The 26,201-nt window shown below is 41.7% G+C and overlaps 2 protein-coding genes across 10 annotated transcripts; one reads left to right on the top strand and one right to left on the bottom strand.

The window, feature by feature from the left end:
• Positions 1 to 3,670: 3,670 nt before the first annotated feature.
• Positions 3,671 to 13,805, bottom strand: SPATA22 (spermatogenesis associated 22). Of its 5 annotated transcripts, none has more exons than XM_033171534.1 (10): positions 13,581 to 13,805; positions 12,930 to 13,017; positions 11,635 to 11,694; positions 11,074 to 11,202; positions 9,496 to 9,547; positions 9,205 to 9,300; positions 8,083 to 8,416; positions 6,125 to 6,257; positions 4,778 to 4,875; positions 3,671 to 3,988 (listed from the first exon to the last, which is right to left on the bottom strand). In XM_033171534.1, exons 3-10 carry the CDS (start codon positions 11,675 to 11,677, stop codon positions 3,797 to 3,799), a joined length of 1,077 nt encoding a protein of 358 aa, XP_033027425.1. In that variant the 5' UTR covers positions 11,678 to 11,694; positions 12,930 to 13,017; positions 13,581 to 13,805; the 3' UTR covers positions 3,671 to 3,796. The 5 variants fall into 5 exon arrangements, with proteins under 5 accessions (XP_033027425.1, XP_033027426.1, XP_033027424.1 ...); XM_033171535.1 differs by lacking the exon at positions 13,581 to 13,805 and adding an exon at positions 13,118 to 13,136; XM_033171533.1 differs by lacking the exon at positions 13,581 to 13,805 and having other exon boundaries at positions 12,930 to 13,111.
• ASPA (aspartoacylase) lies at positions 6,242 to 25,583 on the top strand. 5 transcript variants are annotated; one of them, XM_033171538.1, is made up of 7 exons: positions 6,242 to 6,319; positions 17,866 to 18,131; positions 20,126 to 20,321; positions 22,293 to 22,386; positions 23,200 to 23,307; positions 24,321 to 24,430; positions 25,296 to 25,583. In XM_033171538.1, exons 2-7 carry the CDS (start codon positions 17,890 to 17,892, stop codon positions 25,491 to 25,493), a joined length of 948 nt encoding a protein of 315 aa, XP_033027429.1. In that variant the 5' UTR covers positions 6,242 to 6,319; positions 17,866 to 17,889; the 3' UTR covers positions 25,494 to 25,583. The 5 variants fall into 5 exon arrangements, with proteins under 5 accessions (XP_033027429.1, XP_033027427.1, XP_033027430.1 ...); XM_033171536.1 differs by lacking the exon at positions 6,242 to 6,319 and adding an exon at positions 10,220 to 10,466 and having other exon boundaries at positions 17,906 to 18,131; XM_033171539.1 differs by lacking the exon at positions 6,242 to 6,319 and adding an exon at positions 10,222 to 10,466.
• The last annotated feature ends 618 nt before the right edge of the window (positions 25,584 to 26,201 follow it).

Genomic DNA, 26,201 nt, shown 5'->3' on the forward strand with positions numbered 1-26,201 from the left:
TCTAAATATGTATATAAATATATAAAAAATATAAAAAATATAATTTTTATGTGTAACTAAAAGCTGTATTTTCCATTACTGTGGTTCCTTGTATTTTTGTCCAGGTGCCTCCTTTTTTTAGACTTATTACCTTCCCACCCACCCCACACCCCCTGGCTGTATTTGACTTGTGGAATAAAAATGCTTCCAATGATTTGAAATGTGAAATTTTCTGATTTGCCAACACTGTATTATTATAATAAAGCGATACATGCTGTCAGTAGGGGTTGCTTTCATTTCTGCAAAACCTTGCATGCTCAGTTAAATGAGGAGGAGTGGGTGGGATGGGAGAAAATGGCAATGGAGCATTTATGGAAGCCTCCGTGGCAGGTGCGCCATGACTGCCTTGGTCCAGTGCGGCCTTGCACTCTTTATAAAGGCACTGGCTTCCCAGTTTACCCCTCGCAGAGCTACAGTTCCCAGGATTCTTTGGGAGAAGCTGTGCGCTTTAAATGTGCATTGTGTACACAGACAGAGACTAAGGAATCTGCCAACCGCACCTTTAAAAAATTAACATCGTTTCCCCCAAAGAATCCTGGGAACTGTAGTTCTATGAGCACAAAAACCCTCAAGCCTGTGCAATGAGGAACTGATATTCAGAACATGTACATGCCAGGTAAGGACTCTAGTTCTGTCATAGGGAACATGCCAACCTGGAACCAACAGCTGGCACCACCAGTGCTGATACCTGCCTTGGGCCCTTCTCACTGAGTAGCTGGCTTTATGAGCCCCCATTTTAATTCCCTCAAGTGCTCTGTATTAATATTAGTCAGGCACTCCCAAGCATTGTTTTTCTCTGCAAGGAGGAAAAAAACAAAAACAGGGTCTTCTTGCCTTTTCTTTTCCCCAGCAGATAGGAAAGCAGCCCCATCCCAGGCCACTGCTCAGATCCACGCAAATCCATGTGGCTGCATTTGTTTTTGTTTTAATAAAGCCTTTAATATCATCTAACAGGGTCACTAGCGTTTAAAACAAATCTTAAAAGAATTGCACCCATTGAGGTCGGTTTCCACCAAACGTTCCAGGCAGCTGAGGATTTGACTCTAAATAACTTACTCTGATTAGTAAGGTAAAGGTAAAGGGACCCCTGACCATTAAGTCCAATTGCAGACGACTCTGGGGTTGCGGTGCTCATCTCGCTTTACTGGCCGAGGGAGCCAACGTTTGTCTGCAGGCAGTTTTTCCGCGTCATGTGGCCAGCATATCTAAGCTGCTTCTGGTGAAACCAGAGCAACGCATGGAAACGCTGTTTACCACTGGAGCGCTACCTATTTATCTGCTTGCACTTTTTGGCGTGCTTTTGAATGCTAGGTTGGCAGGAGCTGGGACAGAGCAACGGGAGCTCACCCCATCACAGGGGTTCGAACCAGCGACCTTCTGATCGGCAAACGCAAGAGGCTCAGCGGTTTAGACCACAGTGCCACCCACATCTTACTCTGATTAGTACTTAAAGTCAATTTTTAAAGCATTTTGTTTTCTTAGCGTGAAATAGATTTTGAATCTTTAAAAGATGCCTACTCAGAGTAATTTATTAGAACTACGGCACTGAAAATGTAAAAGGGCAATAGTTTTGAATTAGTATCGATTCTGTTATTACTTCTAATCCATTTGAGATAGTAGCAAAATCAGCTCTTTGTTTCTGCTACAGTTACTTTAAATGAAATGGCCATAAACGTTGCAAATGTGGGAAAGTTTTCTTGAATTCAATTATCGTCAGTAACTGGAGTTTAGGGGACCAAATTGTGCAGTTTTTTTTAAAAAAAAAAAGTCAGGTAGATGCGAAGTTTTCTTGTAATTCTGCATTTTATTCCGTTGGGTGCTGATGTTCCCTCGGCAGCCCTTTGTGATATTCCTTAGTAACACGTGCGGGCACACACACCTGAGCCTCCCAGAGAGAACACATTTGCATTCTCAGCAGTCCTCAGCTCCCTGAGTGCCTCTGATATTTCAGCCTCTAAAAGTAAGATCAGTTTTAGTGGTAAAGTTAGATATACATGATAACTATTGTTCTGCTTTCCTTGGACCACAGCAGCGAGGCTGAAAGGTGGGTCTTGCCATCTGGGCAGCCCAGGACCTCCAACACACTGCCCAGGCTTGTGCCCCAGGGAGGTCACTTAGGTGCTGTTAACGCAGTGGTTTAACTTCACCCCCAGAGGTGCCCAGATGGATGCCAACAACAAGATTACTAGATTTTAAATGTGCTTTTAAGGTTCTTTCAGCTTTCAGCAGCTTTGTGAGATTTTATACCTTGTTCTTTCTTATGAGGTGTTTACCTTCCCAAGTCTCTGGTTGTGCACACACCACACATTTAAACCACATTTAAAGCACACAGCTTCCCCTTAAGAATCCTGGGGACTGTAGTTTCTTAAGGGTGCTGAGAACTGTAGCTCTGTGAGGGGTAAGCTACAGTTCCAAGGATCCTTTGGGGGAAGCTGTGTGTGTTTAAAATATATGGTGTGCATGCACAGTAGACAAACGTGATGAGTGTGATCTTTAGACTCCAAGCAGGGGAGTTGTTAGGGGGTGGAGCAGGCAGCCAGGGCCTCAGACTTTCTGAACTGAGCTCCATAACCCTACCTTTAAAAAAAAGCTTTTAAAAAAACCATACAGGGTGACTGGGCACACTGCAAAATACTTATGAGATCCTAGCCATTCACCATATAAATCAATAGGTGCAAATTTTATGCGCGTTTGTGTCACATGGTGTGCCTCGTCCTTTTAAGCCAGTGTTTTTCAACCACTGTTCCGTGGCACACTAGTGTGCCGTGAGATGTTGCCTGGTGTGCCGTGGGAAAAATTGAAAAATTCAAGAGAATTACTTTATATATAGTCAATATAGGCACAGAGTTAAATTTTTTAACATTTTCTAATGGTGGTGTGCCTCGTGATTTTTTTCATGAAACAAGTGTGCCTTTGCCCAAAAGAGGTTGAAAAACACTGTTTTGAGCACCTAGCAACACTTCTAACTCCAGCCGAGCTCCCTGATTTGTTGCGATGTGTTTCTTAAGAATTGCATTATATTTCAATGGGTCCTCCCCCCCATTTGGTTTGTTGAAAACCACCCTGTGGCTTGGACAAAGGATGGCACTGTATATAAATCATCTGAATCAAATAAGTAAAAATCCATTGAAAATGTGTGTGGTTTTTTTTAAAACTGAGGCAATGTAGCCCTTCTGCGAGGCTCCATTGCATTTCCTTAAATGTTGGTTGTCCCTATTTAGAACCTATCTGCTGGGCTTTTATTTGTAGCTGCATCTTGGCTAAAATAGGTAAGCACTGTTTTATATTGCAGAGTGCTGCCTTTTAGAATGCATTAGGGATTAGGCAAATAGGGTAGTGATCAGTCCCTGTCTAGGCTCCATAGCTTTGGGAGAGGATGTGCTCCGTCAGGGATAATCAACGTGATGCTCTTCAGATATTACTGGGCACCAATACCCATCAACCCTGGCGGCTGGCCATGCTGATGTCCAGGGACATCTGGAGGGCACCATGTTGGCTATCCCTGTCCTACATGAAATCCCTGATCTGAGGCCTCAACAGAAGAACAGCAAGTTCTCTATCCGCTGAGTATGGCCCTTGTGATTTGAGCCGTTAGGCTTGTGGGAAATCCTAAATAAGCCACCCAGACTGAAAAGCAGAACTACTTTATTTTAGGTAACGTGTTATGGTGATGCTTTCATATCAGTGCTGAGAATTTGAGCTTTAACAAATATTTCGCATTATGCCCATATTATTATTCCTAGTATATGTGTGTAAGTTAAACTTCATTGCTTGTTTTGACAAATTTGCTCATCTCAGCGTCTGCAATTTTGACAAAATTCTGGAAAGTTTGTTGCTCAGGAACCGTTGCAGGTCTGACGGAGACGCACTTGAAGACTTTGCGTTTTGTGTCATAGTTTCCCATGCATCTGTGGACTCGACCTCTGATTAACCTTGGCAGCTCCCGGTCCTGTTATGCAAGAAGAATAAGAGGTAACCCTTAGCATGAAATACTAAGCATGGACAAAAGGAGCCAACATGGGGCCTTCCAGGTGCTTGTGGACTCCATTCCCCATCGGTGCAAACAGCCAGCATGGCCAATGGTCAGGAATGATGGGAGCTGGAGCCCAGTGGCATCTGGAGGGCAACACATTGGCTATCCTTGCTTTAAAGTAACAGTAACATTGGAATTCTCCTTTTTGTTGTAGTTAAACAACAGCTTCATGCTTCTTTCCCACAATCTAACTCATATCAACAAAGTACCGGTAGTTTTAATTGTTTTTATTATTATTTTTAAAAATGGCTTATGGAGAATTACAGTTGCAATGGTAAGGCTGGTAAATGTCAAGGTAAGATGTTTGTTTTATTTAACAGGATTTATATATTGCTTGATCATCCGTAACCTCTAAGTGGTTTACATAGGTGTTAAATGTTCCGCTGTCAAAATAAACTAGAATAATCTACACAAATAATATTTGTTTTAAAAATATTTTTATATTCTTCTTTGTATATCAGTGAAATTTTAGGACTGACCATATATTCCATGAGTATGCATTTGGCATGTGTAATGACTTGTGAAAGAGTTTATGGAGCTAGAAACAGAATGAACACTCAGGGAAGCTCCCTGATTGATCATCCTGCTGGGCATGGCCTCAATCCCTCTACTTGTATCAATGGTGCACAGGTGTTTATTGCAATAGAAGTGGTGGCTTCTGCAGCACATGTAGTACACACTTGAATAAACATGGGAAACACTTACAATCTCATAGAATACACATGACACGCTCTCCTTCCCATCTCTCAACAGGAAAGTCTTGGCCCCGTACTGCCCAGGGGTGACTGCAGAATCCAGGACGCCTAAATATATAGAGCAGGATTTACACTAACAATTGTATCCCATGGTGTCCTAAGATAACATAAACGGCTTTTTGTAAAGGTCTGTTTGGTTGATTTTGTACAAAGATGGAAGTGGGATGACTATCTATTCTTCTATTGTACTACTATTTGAATTCTATGGGCTAGCTCAAGTGGCTCAGATCAGGCTGCACGGCATCCACACTTTGCTGCTTTTCTCTGCACCCACCCATCCCAGCATCAGCCCCTTGAGGCAGCTTCCTCACTCCGTCTAATGTTAGAGCCGGCCCTGTGAGTGAAGATCAGGTAATGTGTCATAGAATTGGAGAGCTGGAAGGTTGTATGCTTTCACACAGGATCTAGACACGATTCTCAGGTCTGAGGTAGACCTGTGCAAAGTGCCCTCTTGTTGAGTCTGCTGGCAGCAGTGACAGGGAGTAGAGGGCACTTGCAGTGCCCAAGCAGCACTGGGCAGTTGGATCTAGCCATTGTTTACACTTGCCCCAAAGCAGTGTTCCTCTGAGCCAGGGGTGGGGAACCTCTTGGGCCAGACCCCTTCTCCCCAGACCATGCCCTTCACCAGCCCTGCTTCGCGCCCTCCTTGGGTATTATTGCCCAGCTGGAAATGTGTCCTTGAACTCTGATAATGCCTCTTTACTTGCCTGGATGCTGACGCTGATAGTTTTATTATTTATAGCCCACCCATCTAGCTGGGTTGCCCCAGACACTCTGGGTGGCTGGATGGAGGCTAGAGAGTGACGTGTCTGAGTATGTGCTGATATTAGCCTACAGTACCGAGGTAAAATTTACAACTGTTTCTCTGCCCGCTTTTTCCTCTGACCCTATCTACCGCTGGCATGTGGCCCCTGGAAGCTTACCCAGAAGGGAATGAGAGGCCCTTGGGAGTTGAAGGGTTTCCCACCCCTGCTCTGAGGCATTGCAGCAAAGTAAAATAATGCCTTGGCCCAGATCCTGGGTCTGCTGGGAGCACCAGGCTGAGAAAAAAATGCAAAGCATGTTGGCAGCAAGATAAGTGTCAGCAACACGCCTTGCTTAGGGTGCTGGGTCCCAGGCAGCTGATGCTGTTGTCTGAAATATATATATATATATATATATATATATATATATATATATATATATATATATATATATATATATATATATATATATATATATATATAAAATTGTCTGTGCTTGGCATCGTGGCACCAGCATTCTGTGTAGAAAAAAAACAATACACTGTTGTACTTACCCAAGACCTCAAATAACAGTGGCACTTTATTCGTATACTGACTCCAGTGTTTCATGCTTTCAATGACAACAGATATAATTCTGAGAGAATTGTTTTTTTCCTGCAGTTTGGCTTGATACGCCGCTGGCCCTTTCTTTCACACAGAGGAGGCAAACGAAAAGAGAACTTGAGGCAATTAAAGACCTTTGCACAGTGGTGAGTTCATGCTCCAATACTTGGAATTATATATTTTTAAGTGGTTTTTTCTATCATATGCAACTTTGTTTTTGAGATCCAGTGGGTGCGGGGAGTGGGAATGCAAAATGGGCTTCATGTTTCTGCCCTGAATGGATGAGCAAAGCTATTTTTGAGGTACAGTAAGCCTGCAACTTAGGCTCACTTTTCTTAGGCGATCACAAACTTACACGGGGTGATCAATAAATAAATTGGAAAAACGAGGGAAATCAAAAGATGAGTAGAAAAAATGTCAGAAGGAGGTGGGAGAGCAGGAAATGACAATCAGCAATCCCATCAGCCATTGCACTCAGCCTGGGAGAGTGTTCGGCTGTTGTCACAGTTGGAAAGTAAGATAGGGCCAAGCGAAAGCACAGAGAAGAAGTGGAGCTGGCCTGTGTGAGCAAGGGGAAGGTAGTCTCAGCTGGTAAGTGCTGGGTTTTTTATGTTTGGTTTTTTACAGGTTGCTTAAGGGGCCTTCCTGGCTTTATGCATTTTTTCGTTTGCACACAGTTCCCAGGAACCAAACTCTCGCATAAGTTGTGGGCTTACTGTACTCATTCCAGGGCAATTTCAAGGACTAGTGTGGGGGCCACTATACCTCTTAGTAAGAAATGATCTGAACAAATCACTCCTGCACAAGATGAACAACCCACATGCACCCAAAAGGCCTGGCTTGGTAGAGAAATTTGTCCAGCATGTAATGGTCAGCTGTACTATGAACTGAGCACCATTTTCCTCCATAAGGAAAGTTGAAACAAGATGCTGTGCCTGCATGGTTTTCATTCAGCCATGCTCAAAGTCAGCTGCATGCTCACAGTTTGAACATGCTCAGAAGCTCTTGAATGTTTTCCTTACCCCCTTATTCTTAGACTAGATCTAGACACATCAAAGAAGCGTTTCAGTTAAATGCGTTGTAAATTTACACAGGGAAATCCTGTAGGGAAAAACGGGACTCCACAGCACCATCTGGTGGAACAGTGTTATATCACATATACAACACATATAAATCACTTTTTCTTTACCAATCTAGCTGAGTCCTTAGAAGAACTTTCATTGAGTTCTGTGAAACTGCATGGCAGAAAAAGTTAGCTGCTTTATTCAGCAGTGTTCTTTGATGTTAAGCATCTTGTCTTAACTCTTGGTGATTGATCTGAGTTATGAGACCACATCACTTAACCAAGCAGCATTGGGTGGATGGGTGTAACTCTATTTGGGTTATTTTTCTTGGTAGCTCCTTGCAAAATAGTTATGTGGTTGTCCCATACCCAAATCTAAAACCCACTTTTAAAAAGGTATACAGTATGCTAAAAAGTGGGTGGGGTGAGTGGAAACAGGTAATTCAGCTGAGGAAGCAATTTGATTTTATTGGATGATGTAAAACAGGCATCCCCAAACTTGGCTGCCCAGCTGTTTTGGGACTACAATTCCCATCATCCCTGACCACTGGTCCTGTTAGCTAGGGATCGTGGGAGTTGTAGGCCAAAACATCTGGAGGGTGCCTGATGTAAAATAATTTACAAGTCAACCACTGTCTTAAATTGCAGATTACTTAAGATTAGAGGTCCCTTCCAAGAAAGTTTTATTCAGTGTGGAGCCATTGAAATGAATGGGCCAATGTTAGTCATGCTCATTACTTTTCTGTGGGCCTACTCTGAGTAGTACTAGCATTGGAGACAGCCCTAGGTTTTGTGGGAAGGGGAACACACAGGCCTTAAAAAAATACATGTGTATTATAATGTTACCTGAACCATTTTGACATCTTGAGCACAATCAGCATTTTTCTCGTTAACTTTTTGTTGAAAAGGGCTGGGTTTAAATGTATACGATGTACTCTGACCCTGTGGGCCCCTCAGCACTGCGTTCCTTCCAGCTGGCCATTGGGCTGTGGCTGGATAGCTTTGTTCTGCTCCTCCTGCCTTGCTACCATGTGAATAGCCAGCTGATTTCTGTTGCTTTGATCCAGTCCCAATCAAATACTCTGGACTGTTGTCAAGCTGTGAGCCCTTCCTGTTGTCTGTTCCACTGCCCAAAGCTGGGAAGTTGTTTCTTTTCCAAGTGTTGTTTTTCTCCTCTAGTCTGCAGTGAAAACAGTTGATATGGCTTGAATATATCAAAATATGTATACAAGCATTTAGAGACCCTACAGCATTTTGAAATCCTTTCCTCTAATTCCTCCCAGAAATACCTAGAACAAGGAGAGCCCATGTGGGGTCCTCCAGATGTTACTGGACTCCCGCTCCCATCAACACTGACCATTGGCCATACTTAATCTTTTCTCATATATTTGCATGTGGTAGAGCCAGCGTGGTGTAGTGGTTAAGAGTGGTGGACTCGTAATCTGGTGAACCGGGTTCGCTTCCCCACTCCTCCACATGAAACTGTGGGTGACTTTGGGCTAGTCACACTTCTCTGAAGTCTCTCAGCCTCACTCACCTCACAGAGTGTTTGTTGTGGGGGAGGAAGGGAAAGGAGATTGTTAGCCGCTTTGAAACTCCTTATGGGGAGTGAAAGGCGGGATATCAAGTCCAAACTCTTATTCTTCTAATGTTGCAACCTACATTGGATCAGGCTGCAACCCATCAGTGGGTTCCAACCCACCAATTGAAGACTAGTCATCTAGTCTAACCCCCTGCATGTTGTTGCACCTTAAATTTTTTACAGAATTCCTCCCCACCCATCCTGCATTTCTAGTTCACGTCCAAAGGGCAGAACTTGAAGCATAGGCAGAGTGAATTGTTTCACCAGCATGAAAAGGTTTAACTCCAAAATCCACCTGCAGGGATCCCAATGAAGCAAAGTTTCATGTCAAATGATATTATGACCTCAGCTGGAAGCAGTTGTACGCTTTGGGGGATGGAACAAACCTCCAGTTGTTGAAGTTCTTTTCTGCTTGTGATACAGCTGATGTTGGTGCGTTTTGGTGTCTTAACACTAAAGGTGGAACAGGAAGCTCTGCTGGGCTTTAAGGACATAATTTTAGAGCTTACAATGCATGATGAAGAGACAGATGCTTGTAAAAATCATATGTGTAATCATACAGTATCAGTTTCCATAATTTTAAAATAAATATAATTACAGGAATATAACAGTATAAAATATACTTGCAGTGGGGAGGATTAATATATTTAAGATGTGTTGCTTTTTTCCATACATACATTGTTTTCTGTAATCGAGTTGGTTCTGGCTTTGCAATTTCCCAACCGAAATCTTAAAAAGTCGAAGGGCACAGTTAATTGAAATCAAGTTCATGATATTGGTAATATGTTGTTAGTGAGCTTGAAAAAAATATGTACATGTGAATTGCATTTGCACTCCTCATAATCACAGTGTTGTGGATTCCACCACACGCCCACCCTGGACCAGTAGTGCTTCAAGTTCCAGTTCTCCAACACTGAAGATAATTGCACTTTCATCTCTCACAGGAATGTCCATGTGTGCCTGGAATCCCATGAAACTTTGAACTGTGGCAATAACTGTCCAAAATAAGAGCTCTCAAGTGCCCTTCTAATGGTGAAAGTTACTTCAGGTTAGGGATAGACATAGCTGTCATTTTTTAATAGATTTGCTATGTTTATGTTCTTATTTATTGTAAGCTGTCTCAGAAATGTGGTTGAAGGAGGTTTGAGCCTGCTCAGTGGGGATGGAATGCTGAGTGTCAGGTTGAGGGGTGGCAGGGAATGGAAAACCAGGAAGACAGAATAAATAATGGAACGGAGTATCCGAGAAAAGGGCTGCCTTTCTGGCCAGAAACCCTGAATATAACTTTACAATGCAACATTTTGTTGCATGTCCCAGTTGGAAATAAATAAGTAAAATAAATAACAAGCACAAGGGGAGGCATCCCCCTACCCCATGGATTCTTTCACAGCATTCCTCTTGATGCTGACAGCCCTGCAGACATGTGGGTTGGGTTGATCACATGGGTATTTTCCCTACAGCACTCCTGTAACATTTAAAGGGCACCAGTGTTATAAGGCCTGGCTGGATCAGATGTCAGGGCCTATCTATTTAGTCCAACATGCTGCCTCCATCAGTGGCAATTCAAAATCCCTGGAGGCTCAGAAGAAGGACATGAAGCTAACAATCATCTCCTGCTTTTTTTCCGCCCAGCATCTGGAAATTGGAGGTACATTGACTGAACATGGCTAATAGCCGCAGCCAGACTTAAGCTCTCTTAATATAATTGTTTATAAGCAGTTGCCAGTATAATCTATCGGTTTCCTATTTCTGCGTCAGTAGTTTGCATGGTCCAAGTTGAATGCACTCCTTGAGAAAAGCTAGGTAGGCAATTATTTTATGGTTGCACTGTTGTACATTACCATTTTCCAAAGGCAGCATTTTGAAACCACAAGGCAATTGAGAGGTAGAAGTTTCTTCGCTAAGAAAGCTCCCCCTCCCCTTTGACCAGCATAAAATAGGATTAACTGTTATTATTACAGTAATTAATCATGGCAGAAATTATGCACAGTAGCCTTTTCAAGCATATTAGAGATGACAGATATATCTTCTACAATAGTGCGCCTGAAATTCTCCTTTCCTGTAACATGGACCTATGATATGAACTGAAAGAAAAAAGGGCAGAGTTTCAAGAACTCCTGTTTAAATGTCAGTGTTCCACATAATTAGTAAAGACAAGAAAGTAGTCCTGCGACTTGCAGATATTTCAGTTGTATAATTGTGTATTATATATATATATATACACACACACACACAAAATAGTGCCCTCCACTTACCAGCTAGCATGGCAGAATAATCCACATTTTCAGCTGGATTGCTGGTACATAGCTCATTTTTAAGCGGGTTTGAAGTGAGTGGTTGCCTGTTCCTTTTTTTCTGATTGAACAGTGGGACTGGTAAGTAGCCTAAAATGCGAAGTTACAACATAATATGTATACAGGTATCATGTTATGATATTATTCTCAAACATTATTTGTATTGATTCTCACACACAAACACAAGCTAACAGTTTGCTCTGAGGCAGAGTTTGAACTATCGCCCACCTGCAAAGGTCACCTCCCGCACGCAGAAATGGCACAGAAGGCCGCAGATACTGTACTTCCAGTATTTCAAACACTCAGTGGGGGTTGCAGAGCAGGTGTAGTGAGGAGTGTGGTTTGAGGACAGATGATATGGCCTGGAGAGAGTCCCTAGGGCCAGGTAGTGAGGTCTGGAGGGCCACATGCTTGCTGTACATCCTACCCCGGATCTTTAAAACCCACCTGAGCCATCATGACAGGCATTTCACCAAGTCATCAGAATAATTTTCAAATTCAGTACCGGTGCAATATTGATACCTGCAGTAGAGCGGCTTGAATGGTCAGTTAATGCCCTCTTCATTTCTCCTTCCACAATACCTAGACACACACAAAAAATAAATGACTGAGCACTCATCTTTTCCCTGGGGTGATGTGAGCATTGTTTTTAAGAGAATTGTAGTGCATTATACAGGGGTCAGCAAACTTTTTCAGCAGGGGGCTGTCCACTGTCCCTCAGACCTTGTGGGGGGCCGGACTATATTTTGAAGGGGGGGAAATGAGCAAATTCCTATGCCCCACAAATAACCCAGAGATGCATTTTAAATAAAAGGACACATTCTACTCCTGATTCCCAGACACGCTGGGAATACATGCTGATTCCCAGACCGTCCGTGGGCTGGATTGAGAAGGCGATTGGACCGGATCCGGCCCCCGGCCTTAGTTTGCCTACCCATGATATAGATGCACACACACAACAAGCAAAGTTCCCACCAGTATGCTGCATAGATAATACTCTACTGATCAAACTGGTAACATTAGAATTCATTATAAACGTTTGTTTATTTGTTTGCTTATTATTCGCAAACTCCTCGGTAAGAAAAATGATACAATAAATAATAAAATAAAAAGGATATTTAAAACATTTAAAGATGTGTAAAAATATATAGGGTACACAGTGCTTCATACACATAGACAGAAAAAGCTGTTTTGGCATCCTGGGTGGATTGTCTGTTTAGGACATTGGCTCCATGATTGAATCGCTGCCATTTTAATTGCGCTTAATGTTTTTTTCATATGAGACTGCGCATCACCTTGAGGCTTTTTGCACGAGGTGACTGATAAATATAACATGTAGATATTATGGGCTGCATCCAACCCATTGGGTTATTGGGTTGTTGTTTTCATTTTGATTATATATTTTGTGGTTTTATATTTTGATTTTGTTCCATCAACTGCCCTGAGACCTCCGGGTATAGGCGGTATATATATTCAATAAATAATAATAACTAAGTTTTCTTCATAGTAGACCTATTGAAATTAATGGATCCAAGTCTTGGTCATGAATTTCAATATGTATTTGGACGAACATTGGCTACAACATTATGGTGACCATTTTTGTGCATTTTCTTTTTTTTAAAATGCAACTGGAATTTTTTTTTTGAGGAAAATACTGAGGGACCCTTGGGCCAGTTACTGTCTCTCAGCCTAACCGACCTCACAGGGTTGTTGTAATAATAAAATGAGAGGAGAACCACATGCACTAATGTCCCTTAAAAATAAAGGATAGCATGCAAACCTAGGTAGAACAGAGTGACATGAGATTAAACTGTTACCTAGTTTAAGCAGAATAAAAAGAATCCCGTCATTCACTTTGTGTATAAATACACATCCAAGCTTTCATAACCTCTGTGGCTGGCAAGGCTGTATATGGGAAAATAAAAGTTTAGGAGAAGAGCTATAAATCATGTCTTACAATGCAATTGAGAAGGTTTTTTGGGTGCAGGGGGAGGGGGAAAACCACCTGGAATTTCTAGTTTTTAACCAAGCTCAGTTTTGTTTTAACATGTTGGATTGCTGACTTTCTCCCATGTGTGTTTAAGTCACATTTTTTGCATATGTGTACAACTCTCTAGCTGCAGGGGAAGGAGGGGGAATTAAAGGACTGACTAAATTACAAGAGTCTTATTATTATTTTTTAGCAGAAACACACATTAAGAGAAAGAATAATGAGATTTTAAAAGGCTGGGGTGAGGACAGAATCAGAACTGGTGACCAGGCTGGCCGAAAATCAAAAATCACGAGGAAAAACTAGGCTTAAATGCAAACATAAAAAGGTCATCTGTTGCTGGCATCGTAAAGTGCCTGTATCTACAAGCATGAGGCTAATGGAGGAGGCAGGAAAGTGCCTAAACCCATTTGCTTGAGTTTGATGGCTCCGTGCAAGAAAAATGGCGGTGGGTGGAGGAAAAAGCCTAAACATAAACCTGACAGAGGAGAAAAAGGCAGGCAAGTGCCTATATCTATTAGTGCAACGCTGTTGAGGGAGAGTCGTGGAAGAGTGCCTAAATCTAGCTGAAAGGGGAAGGTAGTGAGAAAATAATTTGCCTACATCCATTAAAATCAGGTTAATGAGGGGGACGAGAAGGAGGCAGGAAAGGGCCTAAATCCGTTAGGTAGCATGAGGTGGAAAAGGCGGGAAAACACTTAAGCTTCAATGCTGACAGGGGTTACAAAAGGCAAGAAAGTGGGGGGGGGTGTGCTTAAATGCATTTAGGGAAATGATTACCTGAGGAAAAGGGAGGAAAAGGCAGGAAAAATGTCTAAATTGCTTAGTTATGGAGTGCCAAAGCATGAGGTGAAAAAGGCGGGAAAGTGCCTGACTCCACTATCCTGAGGTGAAAGTGAGGGTGGCACAAGGCTGACAAGGGAGAGAAAGACAGAAATAGCACCTAGATCCCCTGTTTATTTATTTACAAGTATTTCTAAAGCACTCACTATTTTTAAGAATTAGCACAAGACATTTGAAGTCAGGGTGAGGGGGACGGGAGTTCCTTCAGGCTTTCAGCATTTCTCCTTTCCTGTGAGATTCTTTTTTTGGGGGGGTGGGGGAGGAAATAAATCTCTCCCATTCTGACTTTTAATTCCAGAGAGAAAACAGCAGAAATGGGAAAAGGAGAGAGAGCAGGACTTCAGGGGAAAGAGGGAGGAGAACTGAAAGTATTAAGTACTAGAAACATAAGGAGAGAAATGCAGAGTTTCTCCTTTCTCCTGTTTATATAGTGATGTCAAGAGCTGCCACCCTCAGCCCTTGAGGAGAAAAGGTCAGAGCAGTGGAACCACCAATCTCAACAACTGTTAACATTTTAAAATATGTGCAGTTTTTATAATTGGTATATTATCAGATTTTTTTGTGGTTGTCTTTCTCCCAGTTGCAGAGTAGGCAAGATGGTTGTCAACACAATTCCCTCTTTTTCTTCTGCTGAATGAAGTAATATGGTTCCTCCTCCTTCCATTAGTACCATTCTGGCCTCACATAACTTATTATTATTATTATTATTATTATTATTATTATTATTATTATTATTATTATTATTATTATTATTATTATTATTATTATTATTATTATTACCTTTCCCCCACCTCTTGTTTTACCACACACCCCAGTTATGATGATGACCATAATGACAATTAAGTTTATTACACACACCCCCCACCTTGACCAGCAGGTTCCAGGGCAGGTTACAACAGTTTAAAATTCAAGATTAAGAATAGTTAAAACAAATGACCATCACAGGACCAGGTGGGTGGCCCCTGAAATGTTCAAAAGATCTCCTTTCTTCTGGCCAACTGACACATTTCCTAGAAAACTCTCAATTAATATTCCTTCCCCAGAAGTCCTTTCGATTTCTTCAAAATGGCCACAACTGAGCTTTTTGAAAAAATAAAAATAATTGGGTATATGATACTTCAGGTATCCCCCCCCCCCTTTTCCATCTCGACTATAAATGAATGAAGACTCTGGTGTAATAGAGAATTTGCTGCCCCATGAACCCTTTATTATGCCAGATATTCAGGCAGCCCCCAAGTTCCTTAAGGAAACCTTTTTTGCTTTTTATTCATTTATATTTATTTCGAAAAGCATTTATAGGCTGCCCCTTCGTACAAAACATCAGGGCCGTGCGCAATAACATTTACAGCATCACATAGAACACTATAAAAACAATCCAAAGGAATAATAGAAAAGGACAGGCTTCTATTGTCTTATGTCCTGTTGGGATAGTGGGAGTTTGAATATTCTTTGGACAAACTCCACCTATGCTATGAGCGAAAAGGGAGTTTCTGTGGCATCTGCCCTAAACTGTGTGTCTTCTGTTAGGATGGTGCTGTTTCCCACCCACCCCTGAGAACAAACCCTGCCGCATGCCGAACATCAAAACGATTAGCCTCAATTTTTCGCACGGCTTTAGTAAGAAAGGGGGTTTGGACTCTCTCTCTCTCTGGCCTGTTAACAGAGGCTAGATCGTGGCATTCTTATGGGCACCGCCATAGAGGCACTGCAGACCCTCAAAACACTCTGTGCACGTTCCAAAAGTGCCGAGTTATTTCAGCTCTTTACAACTGTTGTGATTCACTGGCTCTGGCGGCTTGTTAATTAACAGCCTTGGGGAAATGAGGGCAAAGGACAGTACAGATTGTACTTTGACATACAGTATAACTGCTCCATCGTAGCTTAAGAAATCATCTACCAATCCATCACAGTTATTTCTCTAGGAACTTTGAGGGGAGGGCGTATGGAAAGTCGAGGCAACATAGTTAAAAGAAACGGTGTCTGTCTGGATTAAGACACCGACAGCCTCAGTAAATATTAAGTCGGTAATGTGAAGCCGATGGTGTGAATAGATTGCTGGTGGTGTAAGAGGAGGTGTATTTTAGAATCCGTGGCTGAGCTGTCTAGTTTTATATCTTCTAACAGAATCAGCATAGGTGAGTGGTTTGTTTGTTTTTAATCACTGCTGTATAAATTCAAATAGTAGGGAAGCAAATCTTCCTCGGCATTCATCCCTCTACAAGCACTGAAGGTATGGCAATTATTTTTTTGCATCTCTGTGGGACATGCCTTTGCAAGGAGAGGAGCTTTTCCAGCCTCCCAGCTGGGTAGGACCACCTGGGTTTTGCCAAGTTGAGCATTCATTGAGCTCAGTGTAAGTTGCACAGAACGTGACTGTGAGGCACACTTCAGCAAAGACCCTTCATCAATAAGGGGACCACTTTCCATGGCTGCCAGCTTTCATCTGGGGCTAACTGCATCATGCTCATTTGGGTTATGGATGGATGGCCATGTCAATTTCAATTTCTTTCTGCTTCTCTCTTTTCCCAGTTTTATCAGTCTGCACATTTCCAGACCTATGTTTCGCTTGCATCAGTCTGATAATTCTCTAAAAAAATTTTTTTTAAAAAAACCTCATGAAAATTTGTCAGCATTTTAAGTGTGTAATTCTCCTAACATAACACATTTTTGTGTGCAATTTCTCCTAAAATGCTATTATTTTGACAAGCTATTTCCCCTAATACAATGTGTTTTAATGCTATTTTTAGTAATATATTCATTTTATGACACTTTCCCCTTTACACATTTTTGTGAACATTTTGTTTGTTTCTGGTTGGGGAACTGCTATGTAAAATTTTCATAAATGCAAATTTAGAATGCTTGCTCTGTTTCAGTACCTGCATTGTTTTGGGAAGTGTGAATTAAGTGGATTTGCATCAAAATGTGAACTGAACTGAATTTCTCACCATTATTTCCCTGCCAGTTGGTGTTGTTTTGTTTTGTTTTATACCATTGTTTTGTGCCCTTTATTCAGGGTGCTGAGAGTTCTTAGGAGACCTCCTGTTCTCCTCAGGGATCTACAATTCACAGAGTTCCTTGTGAAGAGGGATTTATTGTTGAATCATTCTGGGAATTGTAGCTCTAGGAGGGGACTAGGGGGTCTCCTAACATCTCTCAGCATCCTTAAAAAACTACAGCCCCCTAAGTTTTGGGAAGGGGAAAATCAATACTGTTTAAAGTGACATCAAAATACTTTAAATATATGGTGCCAGGCAACCCCCTTTTTCATTTCCTCATGCTTTCTGACAGTTTTGCTCCCCTTAAAATAGCTTCAACATGTGTTTTACACTTATTGTGTTGTTTTTAACAACATGTCTCTGTGAATTGGATATTACTGATATTTGGAAGGCAATCTAAACAGAGGAGAGAGATTTCAGGATAAAATAAATGTAAAAACTTGATAGCGGAAATAGCAAGTTATCCAGAGGAAAGTATGGTTGCTGCTTGTGATAGAGAGGAATGCTTAGCCTTCTTAGCAACTTTTTATCCAAGGGTGTTTTTAGTATCTTTGGTATGTATATTGGCACACATTCCTTTAAACAAACAAACAAAAACACTTCTAAGAGAAGAAACCTACTGCCACATTACCATAGAACTCTTAAAGCTGATTCCAACATATTACTATCCAAATATAGTTGAAAGAAGGGGCCGGTCTTGGGAGGAGAGTTAGTTGGGGAACACCCATGTAGCAGAATAAGCATCTAAGACTTGTTAGGGAATTGTTTATTTTCCAAATAACATCAATTCCAGGCAGACCAGGGAGCTGAAGGAATCACACAGCAATCTGAACCTTTTTGTGTGGCTTTGTTCTGTGTCAATTTGTGTTGTCTTTTGTCACTTGTTCTTATTCCTAGCCTTTCTGTTTTGGTTTGTTGTTACAGCTGTCATTAAAGCTGTTTCACAGAATGAATTCTTGTCCAGTTGTAGCAAGAGAGGGTCCTGTGCGAAGGGTCGCTATCTTTGGAGGAACCCACGGAAATGAGTTGTCTGGGGTATTCCTGGTCAAGCACTGGCAGGATGATGGAACGGAGATTCAGCGACCGGGGCTGGAGGTACGGCCTTTTATCACCAATCCAAGAGCAGTGGAGAAATGTTGCCGATATATTGACTGCGACCTGAATCGGGTTTTTGATCCTAAAAGACTTGGGTAAGCCTAACCTCTGTCTTGTGCATTTGAGTGTATAAACGATTAAACAACAACAACAACAAAATGTGCATGCATTTAAGACTGGAACGCTGCACCTGCTTACTTGAGAGTAGGTAAAGGTACCCTTGACAGTTAGGTCCAGTCATGGACAACTCTGGGGTTGCACGCTCATCTCTCTCTTTAGGCTGAGGGAGCCGGCGTTTGTCTGCAGACAGCTTCCAGGTCATGTGGCCAGTATGACTAAACCGCTTCTGGCAAACCAGAGCAGCACACAGAAACACTGTTTACCTTCCCACCGGAGCAGTATCTATTTATCTACTTGCACTTTGACATGCTTTCGGACTGCTAGGTGGGCAGGAGCAGGGACCGAGCAACGGGAGCTCATCCCATCATGGGGATTTGAACCGCCAACCTTCCGATTGGCAAGCCCTAGGCTCTGTGGTTTAGACCACAGCGCCACTTCAGAGTAAGATCTACTAAATTCAATGTGACTTACTTCTGAGCAGACATTTATAGGGTCGCACTGTTCTGTAATAGTTGACCACAGGAGCAGCAGGCGTCTATGCACAAACAGCTGTAACTCAAAGTAGGGAAATACATGCCTACTACTTAGAGGGGCCCTTCTGGGGTAAGGCAAATGTTCCTCATGTGTTATCCAGTTGCAGGCTGAGGTTTCTCTCCCTATCCCACTGGAGTCTTCCACATCCAGAACAGCAGCACATGCAGAAATCCTGTTTTCACAAATCCACAGGGTTGAAGCTGTTATGTCTGCAAGAAACATCCCTGAGGTTGGGTGAGAAAACTCAAAGCGGACACTCAAGGGTTCTTTAGCTGTGCATTTCTCAAGCAGCCATCCTGCCAGATGAATAATGCCTTTTTGAAGCATGAATTTTCCAAAGCAGTGTGCAATGTGGCAGTTCACCTGTGTGCATACCTGTCATTCAAAGGAAAACAAGCTTTGCCCACTGCCTTTGAACACTCCTAAAGTCAATTTGAAATGAATCTTAGGCAGCCTTCATAAATGTATCACATTGAGACGGTGGAGTATACCAGCAAGCCATGTCCCCAATTTTAGGTACCCATGCCCCAAAATCCATGCAATCAGAGCAATAAATAAAACGGGCTCCTACTTGTAAGCAGCTGTATGTTCATAGAGACATGCACATGTTCTCGAACCCTGATTGCACAAGGTTTCTGTTTATGTGCAAACCTGTACATGTGTAAAAACCCCTTCAGTTGAAAATGTGGTTGTTGGGGGTATGCCAGCATCAAAAGGGGTGTCTTTCCAGCATGGTTCAACCAACCACCTCCTGCAAGCATTTAGGGCTTGTGTGAAAGCGAATCAGTGAAAGACACCTTTGAATCCCTAGAGTGCAATCACATTGCATAGATAGAGAACAACCAAATTAAGAATGATGTGCATTATTTAGCTTTTTCATCCTTTTAAAAATGTGAATTTCACAGGAAGCTAAACTGCCAGCATAAAGGTTTAATGAGAATCAGTGCCAGCGTTGCTGTGCGTGTGTTAAATTAAAGTGCTGCTATTCATCTGAGCTCCCAGTGTCATTTCCCCCCATGTGTCCTGAAATGAACTTCCTGGGCAATCTAGCTTCATGGGACTGTTCAGAATGTCACTGCACACAGGCAGCCGCAGCACATTGCCAAAAGTAAAAATACAACTCTATTTAAATACAGATAGGGCAGCTCTCTGTTGTAGTGTGAAGAAGGATTACAAAATTCCAAGCTTCCTATGTTCCTAAGCAGTTACCAGTATTAGTCATCGTAGGCCAGCCGCTGCTGTCATTAAGGCAGGAGACAAACACACATGCAAATTGCTGACGGTCACCAATTCTGACATTAAAGAAATACATACAAATGGAAGAATAAGTATCCTGTGCCAGATAAATGAAGAGTTAATTATTTTTCCTTTTTTTAATTGCAAAAGGAGCAAATGGCTAAGTGATTTTTTATTTGTGTGCACTTTTTATCAACAGCGAACAGCTTGCAGACAACACTCCGTACGAAGTGAGAAGGGCTCAAGAAATAAACTGCATATTTGGTCCAAAAGGTAGCCATGAAGCCTATGACCTTATCTTTGACCTGCACAACACAACAGCTAACATGGGTGGCACCATCATACTGGAAAACTCCAGGGATGATTTCACAATTCAGATGTGTCGTTATATAAAGGTAAAAAGTTCTAATCCCACATGAGTTAACTGTGCTGAATTCAGAGCATTATAGAACCAGCACCAAATTCCCAGAGATCATATGGACATATGAAGTTGCCTTATACTGAGTCATACCATTGGCCCATCTTGCTCAGTATTGTCTACACTGACTGGCAGTGGCTTTCCAGGGTTTCAGGGAGCCCTACCTGGAGATGCTGGGGATTGAGCCAGGGACTTAGAATTATAGACTTGTAGAGTTGGAAAGGACCCCGAGGGTCAATTAGTCCAACCCTCTGCAAGGCAGACACTCAACTACTGAGTTACAGCCCTCCCTCTAATATGGCATAGCGTGAAGATGGGGGGAGGGAACCATAATATATTCCATGCCCTATACTTGCATCTGCTTCCAGCACTGGAATCACAGCTATTGTCAGCCAGTCTGTGGCCAGCCAGTCCTTCTGTTTAATTCCTGAATTACGGTAGCTCTTCTACATCATTCTAGGGCAGGCATAGGCAACCTTCGGCTCTCCAGATGTTTTGGACTACAATTCCCACCATCCCTGTCCACTGGTCTTGTTAGCTAGGGATCATGGGAGTTGTAGGCCAAAACATCTGGAGAGCCGAAGGTTGCCTATGCCTGTTCTAGGGCCAAGGGAGGGGCACAGGTGTATGTGGCTGAGCATTGCTAACTGACCAGAAAAAAAAATATTTATAAAAAATATTTTATTTTGCTGTATACTGCAGACTAAATTTTGCTGTTAATTGTTGCTTTTAATATTTGGTTGTAAATAGGGATGAGTGAATCTGTTAATTTCAGTTTCTAATTTTTCCACTCTTAAGTTCAGTTCTCCGTATTTCCATACCACTTTGCATTTTTATTTAAGTCTGCATAGAAATTCATCAGCATTTAGTGCACATTTCTTCTACTTTAACATGCCATAATCTTTTCCGTCATGTGCCACAGCTGGAGGCAGGAATGCTTCTGAATACCAGTTGCTGGAAGGAGAAGAGAGTGCTCTTGTGCTCGAATCCTGCTTGTGGGTTTCCTCTAGTGGGCATCTGGTTGACCGCTGTGAGAACAGAATGGTGGGCTGGATGGACCACTGGACTGATCCAGCAGGCTTTTCTTATGTTCTTATGTGTGAACTGTGTAGCTCACTCTGGCACCAAAGAACCAGGTTGTTGAGCTCAGTACCATTTGGAGATGGCAGGGTGTGTGTCTCTGTGTAGTTTCTCTGTAGGAAATTTCTCTCCTCTCCCAACACTCACAAGGGTACCTTGACATCAGTAAGACACATGAGTGGAACAAGTAACAATTCATTTTAAAAAAACACTATGAAGTCATTATGGATCTGGTTTAAGGTGATTTGATGAAGAGCTGAGCTCTGTGTTTTTTTTTATTCAATACACATAAGACATTTAAATGTTACTTCCCCTGCAGGAGTGGTGGAGGAGAGTACTGCAGGAATGTTTGAGCAGTGTGCTCAATTGTACTGCTCATTTTCATTAAAGCATTGCTTGATTAAAACAACAGTTTAATGTGACATGCAAACTGGGCCAGTATGTGAAGAATGTCATATAGCTAAGCTACAAATATCCTGGTTGTTGTTGTTTTTTCCCTGTAAGAAAACCTAAATCAGAGTTGATAGGATGTGGGATGGGAAACTGCCCTAAAGGCAGCTTAATGCTTGGTCCTCTTAAGCACTGCTACATTAATTTTCTCTCATTGATAATTTAATGCTGGAATCATGTTCACTTATATTAGCACAAAACAGAATTCAGTGAAGCATACTTTGTGTGATCTAAGAGAAAGAGCACCAACAAACATTGCTTTGTACTTTTTCTAAAGATGGCCTACTTATTTTAAGACAGCTCAATATGAGACAACAGTCGAAGACAATGCATAAGCAAGCTTTTGCACCAGTGGTCTTCTGTTAGCTCAGCATTAATGTTTGGACAAGTACAACATTAAAACAAATATTTTCCACAGGATGCTTTGGCTCCAGAAGGCTGCCCTGTTTTCCTCATTGAGCATCCCAACCTGAAATATGCAACGACCCGGTCTATAGCAAAACATCCTGTTGGTAAATATGAACATTATAAGTTTTACCCAGTCCTCAGAGATGAAATATATGCAATTGTGTTCCCAGATAGGCTGGTAACTTCATTGAGTCATACAAGTTAGTTATTTTCAGCAACACCCATCTGCTTTTGGCAACCACATCTGAGGGCCAAACTCAAAGTATCCACACCCACACCCTGCATTAAAGTATTCTTGTAGCACTTTAAAACTTGTGGCTTACCTAAAATAATTCCTGGGAGCTGTAGATTTCTAAGCATACTGATTTCATGTAGCTTCACAATTCTCAACACCCTGAGCAAACCACAGTCCCCAAGACCCTGCATGGCTGTCAAAGTGGTATAAGAGTGCTTTAAGTGTAGGGTGCAGAGGTGACCAAATTCTTAGTGCCACACTTCAAGAAAGATATAAGACAATATTGGGATAAGCTGTGAGGAGGGCAATGAACATGGTCAGGGGTATGGAATGGAAGCCCTGTGAAGTAGGGTGGAAAGAACTGGGTATGTTCTGCCTAGAGGATAGAAATTGGATGCTGACCTCTGTCCACCATTCCTAGTCACAGCCATGGTTGCTTCTATCCTGGGGAACAGACTCTGCATGGAGGTACGCTTGGCAAGCACCTGGGTCCCTAAACTGTGCAACTGCTTTCCCTATTTGGACAAACAAAAAATGTGTGCAATGCATGAAGGAAAATTGTAAATAACTGGGAATGTGTACAGTAATTGAAACAAAAAATATGGGGTGGAAAGGGTATAATGCCAGTCAGATAGTGCTAAAGAGGAAGGGGAAGCTGATATATCCTTCATTTCTTATGCAGGCATTGAAGTGGGTCCTCAGCCCCAAGGAGTTCTCAGGGCTGACATTTTGGACAAAATGCGGAGGATCATCAAGCATGGCCTTGACTTTGTGCAAATGTTCAATGCAGGTATAGCAGTTGTCAGTATTAAGCAAACATCAAGTAGTTTGCTAATGTGCTGGTGGGAAATAGCAATCACAAGAGGGACCTGCAACAGATTTTTGCAGTGTCCCTCCTAATAGGAGCCCTTCTGCTCAGGATTCCAGCCATGCCTTCTTCCAGCATACTCCACTCCATCCCACTCCCTTTTTTCTTTTCCAAGTAATACCCAACATTATGTGACTAACCTGAATTGGGCTACTTGGTGATGTGGGGGTTGACCCTTGCAGTTTTGTAAAAATCTGCACTGTAGTTCTGCAGTCTTGGTGAAATGGTTCTCAGTGACACTTTCTTTGGCTCCAAGTCTTTTAACACTCACCACCTGAATTCACAGTGGTGACTTAACAAGAATCTTCTTAAAGCTGTACTATACTGAAGACTAAATCCCACACATCCTTTCCCATATACCTGGTCCTAAATAAATATATCCAGTTTTAAGCAGGCTTTTATTGTGTACATACACAGCATCAATGCCACAATACTATACAGTGCAAAATAATATTTCATTTGAAACATTCATTCACAGTTACAATAACAACAACGGACAATAGCTACTATTGTTATCTCTGAAGGTATGATCTGATGGCACCTGAGAAATATAATTACTTAACTTCATAAGATGCTGACAAAAGGAAGCATTTTACTAAATTCTGTCATCTGCAGAATATATTTTATGCATTGTATATTGTGATTAAGGTCCCTGATTTTCGCTGTTCAGATAAAATTTAGATCCAACTTTCATGCATCGCTGCATAACTGGGTCATCTTTCAGTAACCCAATCTTCTGAAGTGAGACGATCTATAGAAAAACATTTTCCTATGACTAGATCTAATTATGATATTAACAAGATACAGATAGCTACCATCTTAATGACTTCAAACAATGTTAATAAAAAGATTCATTAGATTCAGTTTCTTTAAAAAAAAATACTAAGAGTTGTTTGACATAATACTTGGAGACAATGCTCTTTTTTTCTCCCTAGGAAAAGAATTCCCTCGGTGTACAATTGAAGTTTACAAAATAATGGAGAAAGTAGATTATCCAAGAAAGAAAAATAATGAGATCATGGCTGTCATTCACCCTAGCCTGCAGGTAACACATGCCATTTCTCTTCACATACATAGTCCGCTGCGCTGCCCTTGAACAACAGCAATGTCGGAATCTGGTGTACAAATTCCCCATTGGCAACAGGAAAGTTACTAAAGGACCATGATTCACTTCCTTATGGAATGAGTGTGTGACTGTCTTGAATCATTCTTGAGTCACACATTCATTTCATGCACAAATCTTGCTCACTGGAAACAAGCATGAGAGCCCGTGGGCCTTGGTAGGGCCTGCTCTGGATATAATCCTCATTGAAAGACAGCAAGTGCCTTGCAGGCTTTCTCCCTCCCCCCACCCCTTGCAAATTCCCTTATCCATTACTTTTCCACTATTAACTATAGTTTATGGTTGCCTGCTAGATGTGAATATATATGAGGGGTGGGAGAACACTTTTGGCCTGGCAGGTCAGATCTTTATCTGAACTTTGACAGATTGCCAGGGTCACCCACCTGTCAGAAGACTATCTGGCATCATGATGACATCAGTCACAGTTGACCTGTGGGTAGGAAGAGCAGTCCACTTCACCAGTGCGGTCCCCACATTGCCCACCCCCCACTGACAAAGCAGAACCAAGCAGAATTTAACCCCCTGCTCATCAGTTGATGAATGGAGACTTCAATCCTGCTCATGAGGAAGAGATTAGATGAGCGTGCCAGTTCACTGGCAGGTGTAGCCAACATAGAATTAAGCTGGGTGACATCAGCTGATGGACAGGTGAGCATGGTTTGGGGAAATGGCCATACAGGAAATACCCCTTGGCAGGAAATACCCCAGTATAAACGAAGGCTAACAAGATAGGCAGTAATTAAAAATACTGTGTTTTTATCTTCTTGTTTCGCTCCTGTCCCACAAGGATCAAGACTGGCAGCCTCTCAACCCTGGTGACCCTATGTTTTTAACTCTTGAAGGAAAGACAATACCATACGAAGGAGACGTGATAGTATATCCAGCCTTTGTGAATGAAGCTGCTTATTATGAAAAACAACAAGCTTTTGTAAAAACTGTAATAGAAAAATTGAGTGCAGAAGGGATCAGAGCATGTGTCTCTTAGAACTGGAATAATTTTTCATTTAACTTTTTCAAATCTTAGGATGAAACCCAATTACAGATGCATTTGATCTTTCTAACTCAAGAAAGGCTGTAACTCAGACAGAGACTTTAATATTTAATGGTAAGGATTTTTTTTTAAGGAATAAGCACTTTGAAGGCAATATGATCAATCAACATTCAGAAACATTGTTAGTATGAATGTATTTTAGTATTTTTTAAATAAATACTAAAGGCTAAATATTTTTTTAAATTAATAGCACTTTTTAATAACAGAGAGATATGTTTTGTATTTAATGTGTTATGCACCAAGAAGCTGAACATAGAGATATTTCATGGCCATTACTGAGGAAGGAGAAGAGGCAATGGACAAATTAAACCTGTATTTTATACCAGTAAGGGCATCTCAAGTTCTGGAAGAGCTGCTGTTATGGGAGAGGTTTTGTTGGAAATCCTGGAAGTCACTATCAAAGTTTGGGGGCAAGCACCCTTTGGTGAGAGAACCCCAGCAGAGATTTAACATAGCAAAAAAAAGCAACAAAGAAAAGTGTGGAGATAAAGGCTGTAAAACCTTTAAAATGTGCCGTTTCCAGTTAATTCCAAAATATCCCACTTTTAATGGTTCTTTCCAAAGCCAGATTGATTTGTATGCTCACAGTGGATTCTTGTTGCTGTCTTGTTGGGCTGTGTATGTGATAAAGGGGAGCCATAC

Source organism: Lacerta agilis, chromosome 15 (genome assembly GCF_009819535.1).
Source record: "Lacerta agilis isolate rLacAgi1 chromosome 15, rLacAgi1.pri, whole genome shotgun sequence".
Lineage (NCBI taxonomy): Eukaryota > Metazoa > Chordata > Lepidosauria > Squamata > Lacertidae > Lacerta > Lacerta agilis.

Bases quoted from the DNA above. Each gene is read 5' to 3' on its own strand.
- ASPA (XM_033171536.1), top strand. From the start codon at position 10,331: ATGTCAGGGCCTATCTATTTAGTCCAACATGCTGCCTCCATCAGTGGC. The intron at 18,132-20,125 runs GTAAGCCTAACC...TTTTATCAACAG, and splicing joins TTTGATCCTAAAAGACTTGG to CGAACAGCTTGCAGACAACA. The intron at 23,308-24,320 runs GTATAGCAGTTG...TTTTCTCCCTAG, and splicing joins TGTGCAAATGTTCAATGCAG to GAAAAGAATTCCCTCGGTGT.
- SPATA22 (XM_033171530.1), bottom strand. From the start codon at position 11,521: ATGTGGCCCTCCAGACCTCACTACCTGGCCCTAGGGACTCTCTCCAGG. The intron at 9,301-9,495 runs GTATGTATGGAA...ATGTCCTTAAAG, and splicing joins ACTCGATTACAGAAAACAAT to CCCAGCAGAGCTTCCTGTTC. The intron at 3,989-4,777 runs GTAAGTGTTTCC...CTTGCATAACAG, and splicing joins CATGTGTATTCTATGAGATT to GACCGGGAGCTGCCAAGGTT.